Source organism: Nyctibius grandis, chromosome 7, assembly GCF_013368605.1.
Source record: "Nyctibius grandis isolate bNycGra1 chromosome 7, bNycGra1.pri, whole genome shotgun sequence".
In the NCBI taxonomy this organism is placed as follows: Eukaryota; Metazoa; Chordata; class Aves; order Nyctibiiformes; family Nyctibiidae; genus Nyctibius; species Nyctibius grandis.
The window spans coordinates 4,043,382-4,066,725 of record NC_090664.1 but is presented as its reverse complement, the minus strand read 5'-3'; the positions used below and the strand labels follow the sequence as shown (position 1 = coordinate 4,066,725).

The 23,344-nt window shown below is 41.3% G+C and overlaps 1 protein-coding gene across 2 annotated transcripts in view; it reads left to right on the top strand.

The window, feature by feature from the left end:
- BMPER (BMP binding endothelial regulator) overlaps window positions 1-23,344 on the top strand; it is a 148,987-nt gene that overhangs the window by 88,762 nt on the left and 36,881 nt on the right. Inside the window, exons 11-12 of one of the 2 annotated variants that reach the window (XM_068405195.1) lie at window positions 8,550-8,751; window positions 14,650-14,986. In XM_068405195.1, the coding sequence (XP_068261296.1) occupies window positions 8,550-8,751; window positions 14,650-14,986 (539 nt within the window). Of the gene's footprint in view, window positions 1-8,421; window positions 8,752-14,649; window positions 14,987-23,344 lie in introns of both variants that reach the window. The other variant, XM_068405194.1, reaches the window with a different exon arrangement.

Here is a 23,344-nt window from a genome sequence, read left to right as displayed (position 1 = left end):
GTTCTCTCCTAATCAGAAAAGCACTTACACAAATACTTATCTTTAAGCTTGTCCTATTTAAGACAACAGGGAGACCTGTCTTCACTGAAGTTAGCAGGATACAATTACGTATTTCCTTCAGGACATGTTTAAGTATTTTACCAAATAAGGACAGACTGCTAAAATGGGGTTTTATGATTTATATGAAGGCTTCTGAAAGAAGGAACAGGTTTTCAAGGAGAGTGTTGCCTATTCTTTTGTCTAAAATCAAATTGGTTTTGCTGATCAACTCAATTCTGGGTGCTCTTGGATTGCACAAATGCCATATGCTAAATACCTGTTTTTCTACTGTGCAGCTCAATTATTTTGAAACATGTAACTTGTGATAAAATAAATCTAGTAAGTCTTCAGTATCAAAGTGAAATTAAATACAAGTGGCAACCTCAGAAACACTTGAAATAATACTGAACAGAGGGAGAAGGGAAAGAGGATTCAACTGACCAGCAGTTGTTTTCATGTTAGCTCAGTTTCAAGGGAGAAGAAATTTGCATAGACCTCTGCTCTACCATGACATGTCATTAGTGTCATGAATTTATTGATCTCTATCTTGCCTCTGTTCTTCTGTTTCAATCTCATTTAACCTTTCTCATGTGTTCTTTTGTAACATGAGAGGGGGAGGAAAATAATGGGGCCAGCCATTCCCTCAAAGCACTGGCGACCCTCTACTGTAAGGGGTTAAAAAGAGGACAGTACAGTGACTCCTTCAGAAATGCTGCCAGAGAATGATGACTTGTGATAATTGTTTCATGGGAGAAGGAGGCAAAAAATAGATTTCTTCAAGGTAAAAATAACTCGCCTAGGAACCAGGTTACCTAAAAAGTCAGAACTTCTCGATGATATACGAAAGGAATGGTCATGACTATAAGACATGTGAAATTAAGGGCAGACCATTGTTGCTTGTCCTCCTGCCATGCAGCTCTGTAAAGAGCCTGGCTCCATCTTCCCAGTAACCCCCTTCTAGGTACTGGCAGACTGCTCTTAGGTCTCCCCAAAGCTTTCAGGATAAACAACCTTATTCCCTTAGCCTCTTCTTATGGGTCCTGTCTGCATTGCACTGACTGCACGTGAGGCTGGGAGGCTCGTGTCTCTCAGTGGCAGGCTCCTCTGTTGCACATGAAACGGGGGGGTCCTTTTTTTCGAGAGGTGTCTCACTACGGACCCATTTAGTATTTGGAGGAGAGGTGATGCCGAGCTGATTCTAAGCTTTTATGATTAAAGGCTGTTCCCAGTTTTATCAGGTAATGTAATCAAAGAGCTTCAATACCCACTGTCATACAGCAGAGGTAGCCATTAGTGTTTTAACAGTTGCCATTTGCAAGGAACTAATTCCAACTTTGTGCCAGAAGTGCTGTAAATCTCATCACGACATAAGACAGGCAAAAGGCAGAATCATAAGGATTTCAGTGATGATCGCTATCTCAGATAGTAATTAGAAACTTTGCTAATTCAGCCAATGTCTGATGAGATAAGATGTACATGCACAGCCCTTCCCCTCACCCACCCACTCATGTTGATCCTCTCTCCACATATTAATACACCAGACATTTCTGGCGGTCCAGCAGATATTAATTTTCCAAAGTAAAAACAACATAGGAGGTACAAGAACATACTGTACACAAGAGAGCTTTGAGTACAGTTCAAATGCAGCCAATTTCTATGAAGTGGGTCAAAAACAGTCACGTTGTTAAAGGCTACACTTTAAACTGAAAAAAAAATTAATCAAAGGATTATTTTCAAAGCAGTTTGTTGCAGAGAGAAAAAGTACCTCATCTCCTAAAGGGCTGGAGAGTCTCTTTTGTCTACTGTTGCTTAAGTTAACTATGGTTAGTTTTGGCATGTTGCTGTTTAAGCTCCATGGCTGGAGTACAGTTATCACTAATTAAACACAGTGGTCATACCAGTGGAAAATAAAACAGTTTAGTTTATGCTGCTGTAAAAATGTAATGAAATGTGCTCTTTTGGGCTTGATTTAGAAAAATCACCACTGACGTCAATTCCATAAATTAGTAATCCTATGTTAGACCAAGGTCATTTTCATATTAAAAAAAGAAAACACTAAACCTGAGTTCAAATAACATTAACAGATTGCTCCACTCCAGACAAAGATGGGAATTTGCAGTGGAGGTTAAATCTTTGTTCTTGACAAGGAAGAATTGATAGGCCTTGCTGAAGTTACAGCAAGAAGTATGAAAGCTTCCTACTGCAAACATGTAGATATATTTTAGTCACGATCAATAATCCTAACACAGTCTTACCCAAGTCATTGTGAGGCTTTATGGATGAAGTTTTTTCAAAGTGGGCTGAAGTCATCTAAGTCTAGCAGTACACATGATTAATTTAGCAGTAAAGTCCTCTTTTGGGGCAGCAAATTTCATTCATCACAAATCATTCTGCAGCTTTTTTAATTGACACAATGATCAACAGAGCTAAACCAAACTCCAGAGCATTTGGACCCAGCCTTAGGAGTAAAAGGTTGGTACTTTCACCTAGTCCTGCATCCCTTTTATTTGTTTTTATAAAAATACTGAAAAAAATTGTGACTGTTCAAAGCAAGAAAAAAAAAAAAGAGGTGGGGTTATGCATTGTAGGTACCTGTGAGAGCAGGGAGTGGGACTGAGTGGGACCACATAGGCCCCTGCTGGTCCTGTTTCTTGTGTTATCTCCTTGCCATGGAGAAATACATCAACAAAAAGACTGCAATTGTTTATTCATACTGGAATGCTGTTCATGATTTACTTCCTCAGCCGTTTCAGCCCTGATGGCCTACTGTATAAATATGTATTTGGACAAATTGGAATAGCTATTTTATTTATGAAATAGACCATAAAGACTCCCGTGGAGTTTTTGACACCACACCTTGTAATGTGTATTATATCAAGCTGCACTATGCAGCAGTTATGAGGAAAGTACTCTATGGCTATGCATTTTTTAAAGAAAAGCTAATGAAATTCTATTATGCGTGTTCTGTAGCTAGTTTTCAAAAGTTAATAATGTGTTCTGTTTGATTTAGGGCTTAATTCAGCATATGGGCTAATTGCATTCAAAGTTTCATTTTATTTTTAAAAAGCTGAGATATTTTTGAATTATAGATGTGCAACCAGGACCTTAACTGGTAAACTTGTATTTTTGACTCCCTCTCCTTACTTAGAAAGTGTCCAAACCAATTTTAGTTATAATTTAAAGTATATTTTTCTTGGCCACTCTTAACTAGCTACAAGCCCAGAAGAGTGTGACCAGACATCTGGACATCTTGGACTTCAATTGACTGCTCTGATCTCCTGAAAAAATAAAACAAGCTATTCCATGAGCACCAGAGCTAACAGTGCCTGGTTTCCTATGGATTTGTGTCCCATTTCCTTTATACCCCAACAAATAATAAACCCAGCTAGAGACAATATATCCTGTGGCTGCTCTGGAGCTACAAGTGTGCTAATTGCCCAGCCAATATGCTCGTGCTCTCCGGCTGGTCAGGATGTGTGCGCTGACTGTCTGTCTGGCCTCCACCAAGCAGTTTATATATCTCACCCTTCTAGAAAGGCTAAATACTGTCTTGGGGGCGGGTGGGGGCATTGGGTGGAAGGCAGAAAGGGAATTTTGGCAACCACTTATTTCAATAAGTGGTTCCTACCTTTACTCAGCATACTACTTACTAGAAACAAGTTGTGTTTCAGACTTTTATCCCTCTGTATTGGCCAAAACAAGTCGTGATTTCATTTATTTTTTCCTAATGAGGCTAAGTTAAAAGTCAGGGAATGTTAAAATGTTCTTTTCCTTGCTGTTGCTTTTTCAGCTTCCTTCTTTGTACAGATAAATGTGTTTTCAAAAACGGTGCTCCTTGCCCACAGTTACCTTCCCCGTTACCTTTTCTAATGAAAGTCACTATTTCATGTGAATTGGGCACATGATTTGTAAATGCAAGGAAAGAGTGCCAAGAGTTCTATAGTATTCACTTTAGCACCTAAATACTATTATTATTAGTTTGCAAGTAAGCTGTAGAGCCTTATGTGGGAGCTGAACAAACTGCATGAATCACACATGTAGTTTAAGATTGTCAAAGGTAGAAGTGTGAAGCCCATATTTCGTTCCTTAAAAAAAAATGTGAAAACTGCCAACCTCCCAGAAGCTTTTACAAAAGTCAGAAGTTTTGAATACTGATTTGGGGGCCTAAATGCAGGATTTCCAAAAGAGGTTTAGAGGTGTTTGCAGCCAGCTCCCAATAACGTTTAATCATAGCTGACTGCCTAAGGCGCTTCGAAAATCACTGCCCCCTGAACATAGCTTGGGGGCCCTCCTTTGAAAAATCGGTGTTTTTCGGGGACAGGGTATATTTACATTCATGTGCATGCCAGGTTCAAAACAAGCAAGAGGCAGTGGCTTTTCATGCACATTGCCCAAGGATGTTGTGGATGCTAAAAAACGTTTTTGGGTTGAAGGGGAGACTGGACAAGTTCACAGAAAAGAAGTCTATCAAAGGTTACTAAATAAAGAGAAACCATGCCTGGCTCAGCAAGTCCCTAAGCTGAAAATAGTTGGAGGCTGGCAGAGTCCTAAGGGGAAGTATTGTATATAATTGCCCTGTTCTAACTCTACCCTAGGCAGCTGATAGAGACAAGAAGTATCCACAATTAAGCGGGGAACAATTTACTGTAGGAAAAAAAAGGGAAGGATCTTCACCCATGACCCTATGCTTTGTCAGCACAAGTTAGCAAAATTCATACTCCAGTGTTGGGGGACGTAGCTTTGGTGATGCAGCAGCACATCTCCATCCATTACGTCGCCACAGAGGAGCAAGTCACACACAATCCTAACTAGAGAACTGGTGCTTCCAATAGATGTCAAAAACAGCCAAGCAGAAAGACTGGTTTGTTTCAGAAAGGAAAAAAAAAGGGGAAAAAAAAAAAGCAGCAAACCATGAAACATGATGTGATTGAAACTCTCCCAAAAGGAAATAAACAACAACCCAAAACCTAAAAATGGCAGGAACTCTTTTCATGTTGCCTGTCTTTTGCAGTCTTGTTACACCCGGTATTTAAAGTTTATTTCTAGGCCAACCAGTCTTCTACTGGCAGTGCCTGAGTTATCACACACGCTCTTGCAGGGTGTGGATTTTTTTTTTTTTTTAAAACCCATAATTTTAGGAAACCTTTCAAGAATGTTTTATACCGTGATATCAGAGAATCAATTATTCAGGCTGTTCTTAGGTAGATTTTCCCTCCCCCATTTCCTTGGTTATTAAGAAAAACAGCAGAATTTGGATCAGACATTCAGCTATCCAGTCCAAAATACATTCTTTTTTATTTTAACTGCACCGCATCAAGTTGACATATGACGTGACACGATGTAACATAACATAAAACAACATTACTCTGCATAACACATTAGAAATGAAAAATAAATATTTCCTTTGGATCCCATTTGTACTATCAATTTTACTTGCACATCTCTAAATTATGTTTGTTCTGCTAATATCTTGCCTCTTAGCCACTTGTTTAGGTGAAGAACCAGCCTCCCCCTCCCGATATGTTAGTTAATAACATGTATAACATGTCCGTGTTCTTGGCCTCTAGAAACGCAGCCAAAAACCAGTTTTGTCCTCTGAAATCTTCACTGATGTTTGGGCTGATAGTTTTGTTGATAGTTGCCTTGTTTTCGTAACAGTTGTCATTATGTTTAAAGAAAAATTAAAGCCTTAAAAAATGAAATAGAATCTGAGCAGGGAATAGAATGTATCTTAATATTCATCATACATATCATTATATGTGAAAATATATATATACACATATGGAAATCAGAACATGCTAGTATGATTTAGTAACGGTAAAGTCAGATGGTCTCCATATAAAATCTACTGATTTTTTTCCCATTGGTAAAAATTTTGTTGGTGATTAAAAACTATATTGTTCCTGCCAATTTATGGAGAATCAATTAATCTTTTTATGGACTTTGGAAAACGGTTATTGATATCCTCATTGGTATCAACGAGGCAAATGCGACTCACAGAAGTGCACATTTTTAAAAGCACTCTCTTAAGTGTCTTGGTTTTCAGGCTCTGCTTAAAGTCCGTCAGGCTTGATTTCAAGAGGTGTTGATAAAATGTGGTTCATTTTGCCTTCTAATGGAGCTGTCAACATGATGTCCTTGCGAAATCAAAACTTTTGGTCCCTAGTTGCCAGGCATGGTAAAGAGAGAAAAATGTTACCAAGACTAGTTACTGGCTTAGCTAAAGAAGCATGCACGTGGCAAGTTCGGGGTGAAGGACAAACCTCCCAGGTACCAGCTCTGTGATGGCACTGCACCATGCGGTGAGGGAGACTGTGGTTAGACTTTAGGAAGACCTACTCGCAGGAAGGACAGGAGACCACTGCAAAAGGTTGCCAGAGGTAGCTGTGGGAGTTGCTGTTACTACTGCTCTTTAAAAGCAGGTTAGATAAATGTCTGTCAGGAATAACATAGGCCCTGGTGATTCTGCATTACAGCTGGAGAAGGAAAAGGTAATGTCACCCGGGGTCCCCTTCAGCCCCATTTTTTGCGTCTCCATGTAGGTATCCTTGGACACTCTTTAACTACAGCTAGAAAATGCCAGAAACATTACAGCTGCTCTGGCACAGCACTCTGCCTAGGCTGAAAAACCCTGCTGAGAAAGGTGTATTGCGTAGTCAGAGCTGCATTGCACTCCACAGAAGGAATTCCCTGCCTCTTCTCTTCCATGTCTCCTTCTCTTTTGTAGGTTTGAATTTGCCTTTTTTTAGCTGCTGTTTCAGGCGAGCTATTGTTAGTTGGATAATTTTTTTTTTCAGTGAATTAATTGTATTCCCTGTTACTCTCCCCTCCTTTTTTGGTTTTGGTGGTTTGGTTTTTTTTTTTTTTTTTGATTGATGCTGTTCACAGCTCTCTGATTACTGATTCAAATTTTGTTTTACTGCACCAACCCTCCCCTCTAAAACAGGCATCATATTTCAAAAGCAGCCTCAGCCCATGGGTATCCAGCTGGCAGAAGCAGGGTGCATTTCTCTGCCTTGAGACTCCTTCTTCCAGGAACAGCAGCAATGAGATGTGGTTAGGACCTATTGTTATAACAGAAAGCTGCAATGCCAATAAATTTGCTGCTCTCTTTGATTGCAAGGCAATTCAATCAATTGCTGGGTAACTCAGCATCATTGACATGAGTGTGGAAATGTTCTGCCTTTGGGCTGTGGCTTCTCCAACCAGCTGTATGGCTGCAAACATCAATAAGAGATCTCCCTCCATTTGTAATGATGCAAATGATTAGTAGAGATGCCGTGCCCTTAGATAGTCACTGCATCATGCTAGTCACATGCTAGTCACGTACTACTGGCTTTTAGTTGGTAGCATGATAACAATAACTACTACAAGTCAATTGTGTAGAGACAACATATATAATAGCTTGTAACACTAAATAAAGATGCTGGTTCTACAGATAATTTGGGAAAAAAACATAGAGATATCTGGTTTATAAATGTACAATATTTATAAGTGTGTCTATGTAAAATACGGACAGAATCAGGTCCTGCTGCAGTGGTCTGATGGCTTTTAATTTCAGGGGATCATCCCTGCCTAACTGGGGACGTTAAAATGAGCTTCAAAAATATACATGTGATGTTTTGAATTCTGCTTCTGTTAGTGGATTAGGCTTTGCTCCCACAACACAACTTAAGGGTGGGAGTTCATCCCAGGGGAATTTAACTGTCTGAGAGGAAAGTCTGTAGCCTTAGATACTTGTTTGTGCTCCCAGAGCTGGCAGCAGAGAGACAGGCTCCTCCAGAGAGTAACTCCCCATGGATTAAAAGAGATGTCTAAAACTGACGAGATGGAAGACTTTCTAGTCATGTCTGTTTCTCTCTGTCAGTGAGAGGGAGACTGGATGAATTGATTAGACTAGACATTTGAAAGCTGAAGCTAGGTGGGAAGGCTCCCATCACACATCTCCAGAGACATGTGGGCTCTGCAGGCCCAGGGCTCTCCCTGCTCTGATATCATGAGTGGGGCTTGTATTTTCTGGAAATGAAATAATTTGAACAATTTCACAGGCATTGTAATAATAACCTAAACTGTTCATGTGGTACGTTATGTTTAAGGGACAAACACTTAGGTTGGAAGATGTGTCTTTGGTTCCTAGCTACAGGTTAGCCTTCCTATGCTGCCCCAAGGATCGATTGGCCTTTAGTTCCCACCTGCATTGTGAGAGACTTCTACTAAGGCCATGAAGCTTTTGTTTCTCAAAAATATATATTCCTAGTGGGTGTCAGCCAAATCTGTCCTGTAGATTTAGGTGAGCGCGGCGTCCTCTAAGTTCTTATCAACTGCTTTTTTCAAATTTTGATTGATTCTGATGTAGCGCTTTTGTTTCTCACTCACCTGCAGAGCCTGGAGTTTGCACTGTATTTGGAGACCCTCACTACAACACTTTTGATGGACGGACATTTAACTTTCAGGGAACATGTCAGTACGTTTTGACGAAAGACTGCTCCTCCTCTGCCTCGCCCTTCCAGGTGCTGGTAAAAAACGATGCCCGTCGGACCCGTTCTTTCTCCTGGACAAAGTCAGTGGACCTTGTGTTGGGCAGAAGCACTATCAGCCTCCAGCAACACCTCACAGTGAAGTGGAATGGGACCCGCATCTCACTACCTTGCGAGACACCACAATTTCAGATCGATTTGGATGGTTATTTGCTGAAAGTGACAACCAAAACAGGTAGGGCAAGTGTGTGTGTGTGCATCTTCTCCCTGAAGAACTTCTCAAGTGCAACATGAACTGCAGTCAGTAAAGCAGCATGACAGGGGTAATAAATGTAGTAATAACTCTTTAGAGGGCTGAGGAACCCAAAGTGCTTCCAAAATCCCTGCAGCTCACAAGCAGACAGAGATCCCAGCTATGAGTTTGAAGTCCTTGCAGAACATTTTCTAAGCTATGTTTCATTCTGCAGCTGACAATTCACTGCCTGTGTAGACAAATGTGCTGTGATTTTTCACTTCCAATAACTTAAGAGTGGCTTATGCAGAGTCATCTGTTGATACTTCTAGATGAGAACAGAGAGGAGATCAGTTGTTAAACATAACATTCAGTTTTTTCCCCAGTTGCAGCAACATACCTTACTATCTATGTCAGCAATTATATGAAATCATAGTTACTAATGGCTGGAATGAGTTTAAGTTGTCAAATTGTGGAAATATTTTCCTGGGGCTACCCAGCAAAATGGAGGTCCTGGTTTGAAAACCAAGGCCTAATTTGCTGTTCAGGGCCATCTCGTTCGGCTTGCTTTGTGCTCGAGTAAGAATTTGTCTGTGAGGAACAGACTCTCCACAGCACAAGAAGCAAAAGGAAATCAGAAACTTCAGAGAATCTGGTACCTTATTTGTGGAAACAGGGAAGGGAGGCAGCAGACTCCCAGTCTTTTGAGTCCTAGAAAATACATTAATTGTCAAAATGCTAAACCAGAGGACTTATATTTGTTTTGATAAACTGTTCTGAAACTATAGTATCTTTGCATAGATAAATACTGAGGGGAAGTTTAAAACTTTCTCATTAGCATGTGTTAGGTACTACTGTAGTCCTGAGAGATTTCACTTGCACAGTGAAGTACTGTTTCAGTGAGAATACTATTTACTGTTAATTCAATTAAATGCCATGTGAAAGCAGTGAAACCAATCTTTCTTATGAAGTGATACGGTCACAGGCGTGACGCATAGTCATACTCATTATCTAGCATCTTTTTTTTTTCAAGGGGGACACTAGTATCCACTGTTGAGCTGAGAATTTAGGCACCTGTTCATATAGCCCCTGGAAATGTAAGTCTGCATAATGTGGATCCCAGCTCTGGGCTCATTCCTCAAAGTGGCAATGCAGATTTTTGTGGCTGTCTGTAAAATGCACACAAGTTGACCATTATTCACAACTTCTAATTAAAAGCATCTTGAGGGTTTCTCTTTGCAGCCAGCTGAACACTATGAATTCTGGCGATGTGGATTTCATTAGCCCACCACAGGCCAAGGCAAGGTTTTCAATTGAAGATGAATGACAGCTAATCTTGCTGCTATTCCATTTGTCTCTGGTGCAAGCCTAATAAATGACTACACACATCCTTGTCCATGTGTTGGCAGAGGGAGTGCAAACATGGCATATGACAACATACCAAGCAGTGTGTAATCACTGCAAATTATAGCCTAAATAATTCCTGCCCTTAACGGAGCAGGATCAGGTTTCTCGCACTGAACGCAGCACCATGGGCCAAGTCCTCCTTTCCTCAGCACGTAAGGCCTGGAAAGCAGCAGAACGGCATGGCTCCATTTTGCTGGGAGAGGACAAGCAGCAGAGAGGCTGTAGAGAGGAGGAATGTGCTGAGTAGAACTGGTTTAAAGACAAACTTTTTGTTCCACAGGAAATTCCAAGTGCTGGGGGGAAAAAAAATGGAGAGAATTTTCTCTTTCAGAATGAAAGATGGATTTTTTTTAAAAAATATATGCTTTCCCAGTGTAGGGTGAAAAAAGAAGGGGAGGGAGGAAGTAGTGAAAAATAAGCAGACCCACTGCACTAGAAGGAAAATTCAAAGTAAAATTGGGCTGGGAAGTGCAGGGTCTGGTGCTTACAGCTCAGCCAGCATTCCCATGGCTTTTGTTTTCCCTTTAGCAGAGCTGGGAGCTGAGCCCTGGATAAAACAGGGGAGCCCAAAGCTTCAGGAAGCCTTGTGGTCCCTGGCTACAGGGCAATCTGCATGGCAGGGCTGTCCTGAAGTTGCATACCCTGAGAGTCCAGGCTTCCAGGCAGCCCACCGGGCGAGCTGGCAGGAAACCAGCTTGGAGCCTTGCCTGTGCTGTGTTGGAAGTTCATTGAATCCGATATATCTCCCTGAAGAATTTCAGTTCTGATGAATTGGCATTTTCCAGTGAAAACCTGTTTTGTTGCTAAATTCCTCACCAGCTGTAGCCCTGGATGCCATACAGCCGCAAGTCTGGCACCCTGCACTTGCAGGTACTTCGTCATGGGTGTGGTTGGGATGGTGTTGAATCCTAACCTAAAATTTGTGTGTTAAGAAATGAGAGAGCGGAGGGTCACAGGGCTGGTGTTACTTATCTGTCCCTCTAGTGAAGGAGCATTTTTTGTTGTTGTTGTTTTCTGTGCTGATCTTTTGCACAAAGCTGCTTTGCTGAGGTTTTCTGTACCACTTTGGCACTAAATCTTTAGGGAAGAGTGGTCTGCCAGCTCTCGAGGATGCATTTGCCGTGAAAAATCACGCAGAACAATTGATGGGAGTTCCCAGCGTGGGGAACTCAGTGCATGATGTGCATAAATCCAGAAGGAATTTTTTTAAACACAGTAGAGCACATAGTGTGCCAAGTTAAGAAATCAAGTAGCAAGTTCGTTAACCATCCTTCAAAGAAAGGGAAAAATAGGAAAACCCTGAACAGTAACTCAGAGAATATTCCTTTTCTGCACATCCCCAGATGGGACAGATGCTGCATCCTTTGACTTTCACATCTCTTGGATTCTGATCCTTGTCCAAGTGAATGGGAAACTCATCCATTTGAGGGGGGAAGGAAAGGGGGGTATAGGCACCGAGAAACTCATCCAAACAATTTCTGTCTGCCAAGGAGACCATTTCAAGCATTGCTCCATAGCATAATCCCATCTGTCACAGCTCTTGTTGCTTTACAGAAACCAACTGAATTTTCTGCTTGTGAACAAACAAAAAGGCACACACTGCACAGTGCGATCAGGCTCTGACAAAATTATCTTGCGTGTAGGAGTAAATACCCTTCCTCGTTACCCCAAAAGGGAATAATCTCCATTATGGACAGAAGCCTTTAGGCTATTTATCAAAGCTAGAAATTAGCCTTCCATCTGAGCAATTACAGCAGAATATAGTGTAATTAAACAACACCCAGCTAGAGGAAATTATATCCTTTTGTGGTAGTTAAACTGTGAGTCTCTTGAATCAAATCCAGCAATCAAAGCAGGAATCTCTAGATTTTAAAATGTGCGTTTTTATATGCTGAGATGAAAAGTCATAATTTTACATCATTCTTGCCTACACACCTAGAGTTCACAGAGCAACATGTAACAAATAGTTTAACTTAACTCTCACAAAGGACACACAAATATTCAGGAGAATTTTAGAGTTAACCTTTCATAATGAACGCGAGCGGTTTCCCTGAAAGTCAGTAAGTCTTGACTTGAGAAAAGAAGTTGTAAAAGGAAAATTAAGATAGAATCATTAGCCAGTCTTTTGTGTCTCTGCTTAAAGTCAGCAGCTTCTGAGGGAGCTCATTTGACGAAGAAGTTGAACACCGCCTTAAAAACTGGAGTTATTTTCTGAAGAGAACTGTCTGAGAATTTGGATCCTGATGCTTCAAGCTTTGAGAAAGTTTATATGATTCTCAAGTCTGAAGAAATCTTAGTTTATAAGTTAATGGCAAGGTTTTTCTAAATGCCAGCACGGCAGTATTAATCTGGTGTCTGCAAATCAAGCTGTGTTTTGTTTTGTTTAGCATCGTCAGAAGCAGAGACAGCTGGAATTTGAATTTGTCCAGCAATGATAATGTATGAAGCAGCTTAAAAGGCAGCTTTCCTCCTTGCCACTGTGCTGGCCTCGTTAACAACTGTAGCCTTACACAATTTCTCAGTTGGCTGGATGTAAAGTGCCTTTGGAGGAGGACACGGTGGCCCTATCCATGCTGGGTTTATTAGATAATTTGAAACTGCTTTCAGGCATAGTCAGCTCAGGACATATTTGCACTATCTTTGCTAACGTATAGTAATAAGAAAACATGATGCAATAGGCTGTAGTGACTGGTGATGGAGGATTGTCTGCACAACCTTACTCGGTAAATCGTTCCCCAAACTCTTGGTGACACGGTGTAAACCACACAAGTGCCCGGACAGTATGTACTGATGGCAAAGCACCCCTTCTATAGCCATAATGGTTATTTGAGCCTCACCCTGTTTCTCTGTGGCGCGGGCAGGAATTATCATAGGAGACAATGGGATGTGCTGCTAAAGGAAGGGTTCCAGCTTTGAACTGAGTCACTGGTATGTTAATTACTTACATGAGGATAGGGCAGGATTTGGATCACATAGTGACAAGCACTGACTTAGAAGAGGAAAGGGTGGTGCTAAGCCAGCCCACACAGCAAATGTAGAAAGCTGGAGCGAAGCCCTGGTCCTGCACCATGGAGTGATGCTGTTTGGTATTCTTGGCCAGGCAGGGAGGAGAGGTTAAAATCTGGATCATCCTGTTTAAAAGCAGGTTCCTGTGTTTATCCTTAACTAACTGCTGCACACAGGTACTTTATGGGAATAAAATAACGTCAGCAAAATGATTTGTGATCTTGAGGTGCAGGCTTCCTGCAGAGATGTGAAGCAGTAGCATTCATCAGACATTGGAAATAATTAAAAGAAAGGCCACTTTTGAGTAGAAGTTAAGCAGCAGTCATTCTTGGTGTTGTTTTTATCCCATATGATACCAAAATTGTTTTCCCATTTGAGATACATATTTACTCCTCAAAGGATGGAATTCATTTAATTTAGAATCACCCAGGTGAAAACTAGAAGTTTAGTCTCCGTCTGATCTCTGGGCCCTCTAGAGTATCACTGGAAACAGAAAGGTATTCAGAAGGTAGTTTCTTCCCTCTGCATTAGACATCCACGTTGTGATCCAGAGCTGCCTATTTCTTGCCACCAAAGAGAGGGCCCAGGCAGGTGAGTTAAGCTAGACACCTAGCTTTTAGACAAGTACAGACAGAAAAAATGGATTTCACCCACAGAAAGCAATTTTGATTTTGTTGTACTAGAAGTGCAAAACCTTGCTGTAAAATGGATTGTAGCAGAGCCCTTACATCCCAGCCGCTAGACGGAGGTTAGATACTTACCATCATTCCTCAGTGTTGGTGCCTTACGAAGACAACTTCAAAAGGTTGTAATTAACACCTTTTGAATGAACAGTTTGAATCCAGTTCAGAATGCCTTCTTACAACAGTTTTACCCATCTGACATCTCTTTGTGATCATCTTTTTAACTCTCTTTACCTACGCAAAATAAGGTACTTGTATTGGAACAGTTGTATTCACCCAAATGAGCAATCAGTGTCATCTTTGCAGGCAAGAAAAGGATGTTTTCCATAAAGAGGTCACTGGTGGAGTCTCATGGGGCATGGACACCTTTGTACGCCCATGACCTGTGCAATGGGGGACCATGGCTGAAAGTCTGGGCCCCCTGTGAAATCAGCTAGAAATTTGCCCAAGCAAATTCAATTTGCAGAATTTTGCAAGAGCCCTCTTTTGATGTTGGCAGTAGTTCTGCCTTGGCTCCAGATTTTTTAGGATAACCCCATTCATTAACAAGTAGGAACAAAAATAAACAGAGACAGGCATGAGTGTATTGTAATTGACTGTGATTTAAGAAACACTACGCTTGCCAGAGGCACTTACTGGGAGGTATACAGAAATCTAACAGCGTTATCAGAAGGAAGCCAACGGCTTTGCATAGGTTCCCATGAACCCTATTTCTCCAAACATAAGGCACAGTTTGTTATCCTCAATTTCTTCTTCTTCTCTTTTTTTTTTTGTGTGCGTGTTTTTTGTCTCATCTCTTTATTAGGCTTGGAAATCTCATGGGATGGAGACAGTTTTGTGGAAGTCATGGCTGCGCCGCATCTGAAAGGCAAACTCTGTGGTCTGTGTGGCAATTACAATGGGCACAAGCGAGATGACCTGATTGGGGGGGATGGGAATTTTAAGTTCGACGTGGACGACTTTGCTGAATCCTGGCGCGTGGAGTCCAACGAGTTCTGCAGCCGCCCACAGAGAAAACCTGTGCCCGAGCTCTGTCATGGGACAGTCAGGGTGAAACTCCGAGCTCACCGGGAATGCCAGAAACTCAAAGCGTGGGAGTTTCAGAGCTGTCATTCAACGGTGGATTATACCACATTTTACCGGTAAGTGTGGCTTGCTGCGGAGGGAGATAGTAAGTTACTGTGTGAGGAGAAAAACCACACAGTTGGCCCAATTTCTGTAGTGTTTGAGCACATGCTTTGATCTGCTTTTGCTAAGAATTAACATACAGGCTTAGAGTTACATTATGATGAGCTTTTCTGAGTTAGGAATCAGAAGAAGATGGTCCTGAGCTAATAAAGACCCAAGCAGCCAACAGTGAGAAAGGCAGGCAGGCTTGTGATCACCTAGAGAAAAAGTACTTCTGGAGACTCAGGAGAGAGAGGGAAGAGACTTTAAAACATTTTGGTAAGCTCTTTTTGATTTCAAAGTCAGCTGTAAAGTTGAGTCTGGCTTTAATTGCTATTGCTTGTGGGCCAGAGAAATGTGTCTTCCCAGAAGCATTTTGAAAATGACTTTATTAAAGTAGGGATATTAAATATTACTCGTGCCTCTTGGATGGTGTAGTTTGTGGCTTGAGAGTTTGAAAGGAGCAAGTTAATAAAAAGTTCATCCTGCCCTGGGAGCAAGGAAGACAGACGAGGATCTAGAAGCCTTGTCCAAGTGAATTATTTAAGATTTTTTATCTTTAAAATGGTTCCAGTCTAAACCAGAGAGACATAATTTCTGTTCTTTAATTGGCATGAGTTTATTTGCCCCTCACTCAGTAAATAAGATTGGCTTTTCTTTTGATTGCCTGACATAAAAGATAAAAGCAAGCCGAGTCACAGTTGTACGATGGCGGATGGAACTGCCTGATCTCTGTGCTCCCAACTTTCCCCACTTGCGCACATCTGCTGAACTATTGGGCTTATTAGGAAAAGCTTTCTAAAATGACTCCATTTCCCTTATGAATTGCCTTTCCTCTTCTTTTATGATGAGACCGAACGACTTTTATCTACCCCAGCAGAATATGTCTGGGACTGAGAAATGTTAGAAGACGACACACAACACAGCTTGGCTTCTAGTCTATGTGCTTCTGCATTTAGTTTGCTATAGTGTATCCCTGTGCTAGGAGCCTGGCAAAGGGTGAAGATTATATTGTGTGCAGGTTGTAATACTTTATCTTTTCCAAAGGCTGGAGGCACAGCAGAGAGCACCAGAGATGCTAACACACAGACACACACACACACACACACACACACACAGGGTCTGTCGAATGCATTTCACCAACATTCCCATCTCACTTCCATCGTCCGCTAAAGGTAAGTGATGACAATGCAAATGGAAAACAGGCACAGAGAGATTTGTTTCATTTTGCAGTGTATTTTTTGTCCCTTTTTTAAAGTAGCTCGTGATTAATTTAGTGCAATACACTTCCTGACACCACAGCGGAAAATGATTTATATTTTGGCTACACTAGCCAGAAAAAAAATCTCTACATGCTTCCACACAAGAATTACCGCAGAGCATTTCTGTTCCTTTAAAATGATGTCTTCTATTTGTCCTGGAAAGACAATGAAATCAAGCAAGTATTTAATTTGATTATATCCTTTTGTAGAAAAGTCTATTTTTCCCTAAGGAAACTTTATGTTCAAATGACCATCATATTCTGTCAGAAGTAGCTGTTTATTAGCTTCCATTTAGATGTTGCCAGATGTTAGAATGCTCAGCTCCCGATACAGGAATCAAAGACAAAATATAAATTAAAATTAAATAATGGTATTTAGTAGAATGCTACTTCTTGTTAGAAACTGATAAAGTTGTAGCAAGCAAGTTATTCAATGACCATGGTGATTTTTCATACTAAGAAATTCTCACAAGGAGGTAATGATTATGGGGGACGCATTCAAGAAAGTTCTGGGAGCCTTTCTAACATAAATCTTTGCATATATAAATACATGTGTGTGTGTGTGTATAAGTATAAATATGAGTACTTAAGAGATTTGCATTTGTCATGAATTTTTTTCAAAGAACCCGTTGCTGGTGATGTACTTTTGCAGAAAATTTAAATCACCATTAAAAGAAATTTAAATTAACATTTACAGCTTTTTACTGAGGTCTTTTAGAAAAGCATATTTAGTCAATGCTTTCTAATTTCAGGCTAGGTTTAACTAAAATTTTTCCAGTTCTGCTTTTCTGACTATGAATAAGCTCCTAGCAGTTAGAGGAGTGAAGAGGTGGAATGGTAGGGTCAGGTTCTTTCATTTTTCTATTAATCTCCTCTTTGAATTGAACAGCTGCTCAGTTTTTACCCTCCAACATTATGTATTATGGAATTTTTCCATTTGAAATACTGCATTCTCAAGAGTTAAACTTTCTTGGTCATTCTTGCCTATATTATCAACATTGCCTCATTTTCATTCTGCTGCTCTGCTAGTGACCTGCTGTTAATAAGAATTCTCAGAAACAGAAATAAACTCAGCAGGAACATTACGAATTAGGGTGTGTTTTCTCCAAATACCAAAAAAGGCAGCGAACAATGCATTGCAAACCTTTGTCTGACATTGTGTTACCGAGGAGATTTCTGTGAAGATGGCTCAAATTCATTTTAAGTCTCATTCTTTTTACAGCTGTAGTTTCTCCTTTTGTTAGTCATCCAAAAAACATATACAGCAAGATTGTCATGCTTGTTAGGTGAAAAGGATACGGTTAATGTTTTAAAGAGTAGAGATCTAGCTGCATGGTTGTGGAGTGAAGAACAGCTAACTCCTGAACTTGACCTCGATAGATCTGTGACACCTCAGGAGAAACAGTTGTGCACCTTGCCCTTAACCCTTTTTTTTTGATGTTGTGACTTTGGTGACTTGTGTTTCTCTGCAAAGCGCATGGTAGAAGAAAGCACAATGTAAGCACCCAAGATAGGATTTTGAAATAGTCCAGATTGCAAACTAACAATTTTAGCATCTAATTTTATACCACTCTCTTAATTCCTTGTTTTGTAACTAGACACGTTTTATGGGCTTTTAATTGTGGTTTGTTTTGTTTAGTTTTAGGTTGGTATTTTCTGTTTGTCTTTAATGCATTGCTATTTGTTCAGTACTCATGAGTAATACTCTAAAAATAACCCTTAGGGTTGAACTTTATGGAGGCAAGTTCATTAAGTAGAGAAATGATTTTGAATTTCCAGGAGATTTTGGTACAGTCTGGGTGAAGAAGAGACTAGCAGTGACAGTCATCACCGTTGGCACTTGTCTATTTTGATATTTTAATATGGCTAAGCATCCTGGATTAGTCCTTGCCAAAAAAAAGAAAAAGTTACCAAGGTTACTCAGTAGGAGGTTTTTAGAGAGGATACCTTGACCATGTATGCAATAAAGCTTGCACTCAGACTCCTGAAGCTGCTCTTGAGTGTAAGCAGCACCAAAAAGAGGTGATACCATCTGAATTTCTCATGTTGCTGTTACCAGAAAAAGCTGTATCACATTATCAAGAAATATTACAGTACTATTTAAGCTCTTGGATGAGGATTTGGGGACCTTGGAGGACTTGAGGAAGGAGAAGAGGACTTTCTGTACTCACCAAGCCCTATCCCATGGATGATCTCATTGTTATCTTTGAGCTATGCTGGAGCAGGGGCCTGGAGTTCCCTCCAGCCCCAGTGAGACCAGGGAGCAATGTGGCGTGGGGGCAGGTCCCCAGTGTGCCCCCATGCCTACTTTGCTCAGCCATGGCTGATGCCTCTTGGGAGGCATAGGAGCAGGCAGCCCCAAACAGGGGTGGGGGGACCACAGTGAGAGAGGCACAGCAATGCTGCTCAATACAGGGACAAGCTGGGCTGCAGGAGACACCATAATGGAAGCCACAGGACTAATAGTCCTAGTAACACTTGCCCTCATTAGCATCCATGGCTTTCTAGTAGTTTTTTTTTAATAGTTTGGTATCATTAACAGACTTGGAACGTGACATCAACATGATGTCAGTATATCACCCATCTGTAATACACCTACGCAGCAGCTGAGTTCATAAATGACTGGTTAGACATTGCTCAGGACTCTCACTACTGCTATAACTTCGGAAAAATAGTCAGTCTTGCTTTTGCCATGCAGTAGATTTCCCCATTTGAGACTGGAAAATTTGTGCTCCTAACTCTTGAGACAAGTCTTTTTATTGTTATTACTCTTCCTATTATTATGATATTTTTTTTTTACTGTTGCTATTATTATTATTATTATTACGTTTTTAACAGACAACAGCATACCAAACAATTAGTTACTCTTACTCTCTTTTGTAATTGTCCTAAGAGGTATGTTTTTCTCTCAGACACTTGAATTTAATCATATTCAGTATTTTACAGCAAGCAGTAATTAACAGAGTAATAGCCTCATTTGTTTGAATCTGTTAATCAAATACATTCAGGAACTGCAAATCTACTTTATTGCAATTCTTGTCTTAAATGTTCCTTGTGACTGTGCTGACATTACTCCATCTTAGCTCTTGGTTAATCAGTTAATGAGTTTCTATTTCAGTTAACCGATTAAATTTATGCAGTTAGCTGCTGCAGTCTTGCAGTTTTTCTAAAAATTTCCACTTAACTAGAGAAAATATTATTGTTTAGAGTTAGAGCATAAATTGCGTCGTTGTGTCCGTTAGCTCCCTGTTATTAAGACAGATGGACAGACACATGCCATGAGTGGCTGCAGAGAGCATGTGAGCTGTAGCATTGCTAAGTTAATTACGAGCTCTATTTAAAAGATGGGACCAAGGGTTTGTGGCTTTGAAGCACAAGGTTTGAAGGGGTTTTTTTTCCCTGTTAACAATGATGTCCTACAGCTGTAAAATTCATGTGGTTATGCCCCTATGTTCACTCAGCAGGATGGTGCAAAAGAAATGTAGACTGAAGAATGACTTCAGAAAAGCCTGTTTCAAGTGTTGAAGGGGTGGGTGGAACTGGGTTCTCCAGAGCCCTCTGTTTGCTGCCAAGGGTGTGTATTGCAAAATTCTCCCCGCGAGGTTTTCTGGTCCTGGCTGCGCATGTGGGCACAGCAGCTGCCTGCACTGTTCCAGCTGAGGCCAGGCTGCTCCAGGGCTTGTCTGTGGTGTAACCAAAGGGCAGCTGTAGCTCTGACTGCTCACCAGGGTGACTCCTGGCCCTGCTCCTGCACCAGCCTCCACATCTGTCTTTCCACCCACCCCAGGGCAGAGATGGCCTGTCCCCCTCTTCAAGACAAGCCAGTGGTCTTGGCTCAAGAAAAGAACCGATGGCATGAAGCTGTGGCTGGTCCCCTCGCAGACCCGACACAGAGCAGGGGCTGTTGCTCCCACTCACCCTTATGCTAAGGTAGGGATGTTCCTGCGCCTGTCAGATCGCCTGCCTGAAGCTGGCCCTGAGCTGGTACTAGCAGCAGTGTAACCACAACAGAGAGGAGCTCAGGATGAAACAATTTACTCAGCTTCTTTGGCAAATTGTCACTGAGCAGCTGTACGACCCAGGGAGCTTCTGGTTAGAAAGGAATTTAAAAATATTTTAAATAATAATTCTATTTTTTTAAGCAAATCTGCACCAGGACTTGAGTTTCCTATGAGATAGATGCTCCACTTTACAGTCTGCTCCGTTGAGCATCTTTGAGTCTTCCATCCATTTGAAGTTACCACTGGAGCTTTAGTTGCTTGCATTGTTAAGTCCTTAATAATTCAGGCTTTCTGGGCAGAAATACTCTGCTTTATATCATTCTACTTATGCAAGGTGATCCTTTGCAGATCTGAATTGGAGAATTGCACAAAGGACTAAGCCTAAATGTGTAGGCACTGGGAGAGCCAGTGTTCCCAACCCTTACAAGAGCACTGGTGCTTGGGAACACATTCTCCATGCATATCTGACCGGGCTGCCTGCTGCCTTTACTTTATGCCCCTATATGAATCGACATTATTCCCCAAACCACTTCTAAATGTCAGCCCTTGCATCTTGTGTAAGGCTGTGATGAACTCACTGACATACAGGTAAGAGGCACCGTGACTTACACTGCTGGTGACCAACAGTGCTAAAAAATGTGGGTTGATCAGCCTGGAGAAGAGAAGGCTCTGGGGAGACCTTCTAGCAGCCTTCCAGTACCTGAAGGGGCTACAGGAAAGTGGGAGAGGGACTTTTTACAAGGGCAAGTAGTGACAGGATGAGGGGGAACGGTTTTAAACTGAAAGAGGGTAGATTTAGATTAGATATCAGGAAGAAATTCTTTCCTGTGAGGGTGGTGAGACCCTGGAACAGGTTGTCCAGAGAAGCTGTGGCTGCCCCCTCCCTGGCAGTGTTAAAGGCCAGGTTGGATGGGACTTTGAGCAACCTCATCTAGTGGAAAGTTGTCCCTCCCTGTGGCAGGGGGGTTGGAACTAGATGATCTTTAAGGTCCCTTCCAACCCAAACCATTCTATGATTCTGTGAAATGGACTTTGTAGCGTCCGATGCATTTGGGATTTCTAGCAGCAAGCATCAGACTTTGCTACCTGTATGCTGATGGTAAGGAGTAGTGCAAAAATGCCGCATGTGTGTAAGTCTATAAATCACCATTACTTTAAGCCTCCTACTTGAAGTATTTTTAATCAGATGTAGCCAAGAGTGAGTGCAAGCTGCTACAAAAATACTGTTTAGATTTAAGGATTAGAAGTTTGGATTTGGACAAATAGGTTGAGTGGTCAGAAAAGATAAATCTGAAGCCAAGCTGAGCTCAGTTATATGCAGGTCATGATTTCTCTTCATCTTTCCCCCACATCGCTGCCCCTGGTGGGGTATTTTTCATGTAATCAAGCCCCATCCACTTGTGTCTGTTCAGAAAAGTACCTCAGGAATTTGGGGCTAGAAAACATTCTTCTCTTTGTATCAGTGGTTATTACAGCTGTAAAACATTGAAGTAGTGCCAGAGGATTCACAGATGTCTCCTTTCCTGTTGAGGTATTGGGAATGGGGGGGATGAGGGTGGAGAGGGCTCCAAAATCTGACAGGACTGTGGTGTTGGACCAACACCACTCACCTGGGACGGTCTGTGGCTTGCTTCCAGCTGAGAAGTGCATGCTTCCCCCATGACCCACTTTGTGCTTCCCTATATGGAAAGTTAATGATTTTTTTTTTTAACAAGGAAAGATTTTTATAGGAAAACCAGATGAAGCAGCATACTACTCTGTGATTAAAACCCAGGGAAGTTTCCTTTCCTTCAAAGGATGGCATGTCTGGAATGTGTGTGTTTTGCTTACCTAATTACATGATCACAACCATACCTGATGCTGTCTTTTTACACTGAATGAGATGCTATTTCCTACTGGTTGCAAGTGCAATACGAGGCTTCTTTTTTTTTCTCTTTTCCAGGAGTGAACTCAATTTGTGATTATCATGCATGCAGGTCCATAGTGACTTATTACAAAAACCTGATTCTGCCTAGTAAAACTTCATTTCTTTCTGGTTTATTACCTTGCTCAATGAAATTCAAGCCAGGTGTTTCATAACCAAATACTGTCTTCCTCATTGCCCAGTGTCTGATAGATGTTAGACTCGATGTGAAAATGTCATATCAGTTTGACTGAGATAAAAATGATCCTGAAGGATGGTAGGAACTATGGGGAAGGGAGGAGAGGGGGAGACATCTAACAGAACAGCACAGTACCATAAATGCCCTTCTCATTTGTCAATATGGACTGTATTCTCAGCACTTGTTGTTCCTGGATTACCTTTAACAGAGGTTTGGTAGGGTGGTTTTATTTGTTTTCATACAGTGCCTTGGAGTCATGGGATAAAATTCTGTTTCATTGAAGTCAATGGGAATTTTGCTATATTCGGGCGACAGGTTTTCATCGTTGTGACTGTTCCTGTCCCATGCAGGTCTATTACCCTAATCTCTTGCGTCAGTTAGTAAGCCTTGGTTAAGGCTTACTAAGCAGATGGGAAGCCACCATCTGCTGTACCACAGACAACCTAAGAAAGCTTCAGCTGGTTTGGAGACAGCAGGTCCATTCTTTACTGGTGTAGACAAAGCGAAACGCATTCAGATCGGGGTTCCCAGATCCTGTCTGCTTGCCGCTTTTTTCCTAGGGGAAATCCAAGGGGTGGCTTTCCAAGGCGGAAGACCTAATTTGTCTGGCCACAGGCAACTGAGAGATCCTTTCTGTGTTTCTCTAACTTGAGTTCATTTATGGTTCTTCCTTCTTGGTTGTAGAAGTTTGTAGACAAAGCCTGCAATGCTAGGTCTGCTGTCCCTCACATTTTCCAAAGCTTATCTGATAGACTTTTAAACATGCCCTAGGCATAACTTCTTTAATATAGAGTTCCTCATCTCAAATATCCTTATTAAAGCTGCAATCTTACAATGCCACTACTTCACAGTAAGCATGAGTGTGCCCTAGGACTATCATGCCAAAATATAAGCACGTCCCTGTTGCATACACTAATGAATATTTTTGGAAAGGGCCCTTTCACATTCTGGAAAACACCCCTGATGTTT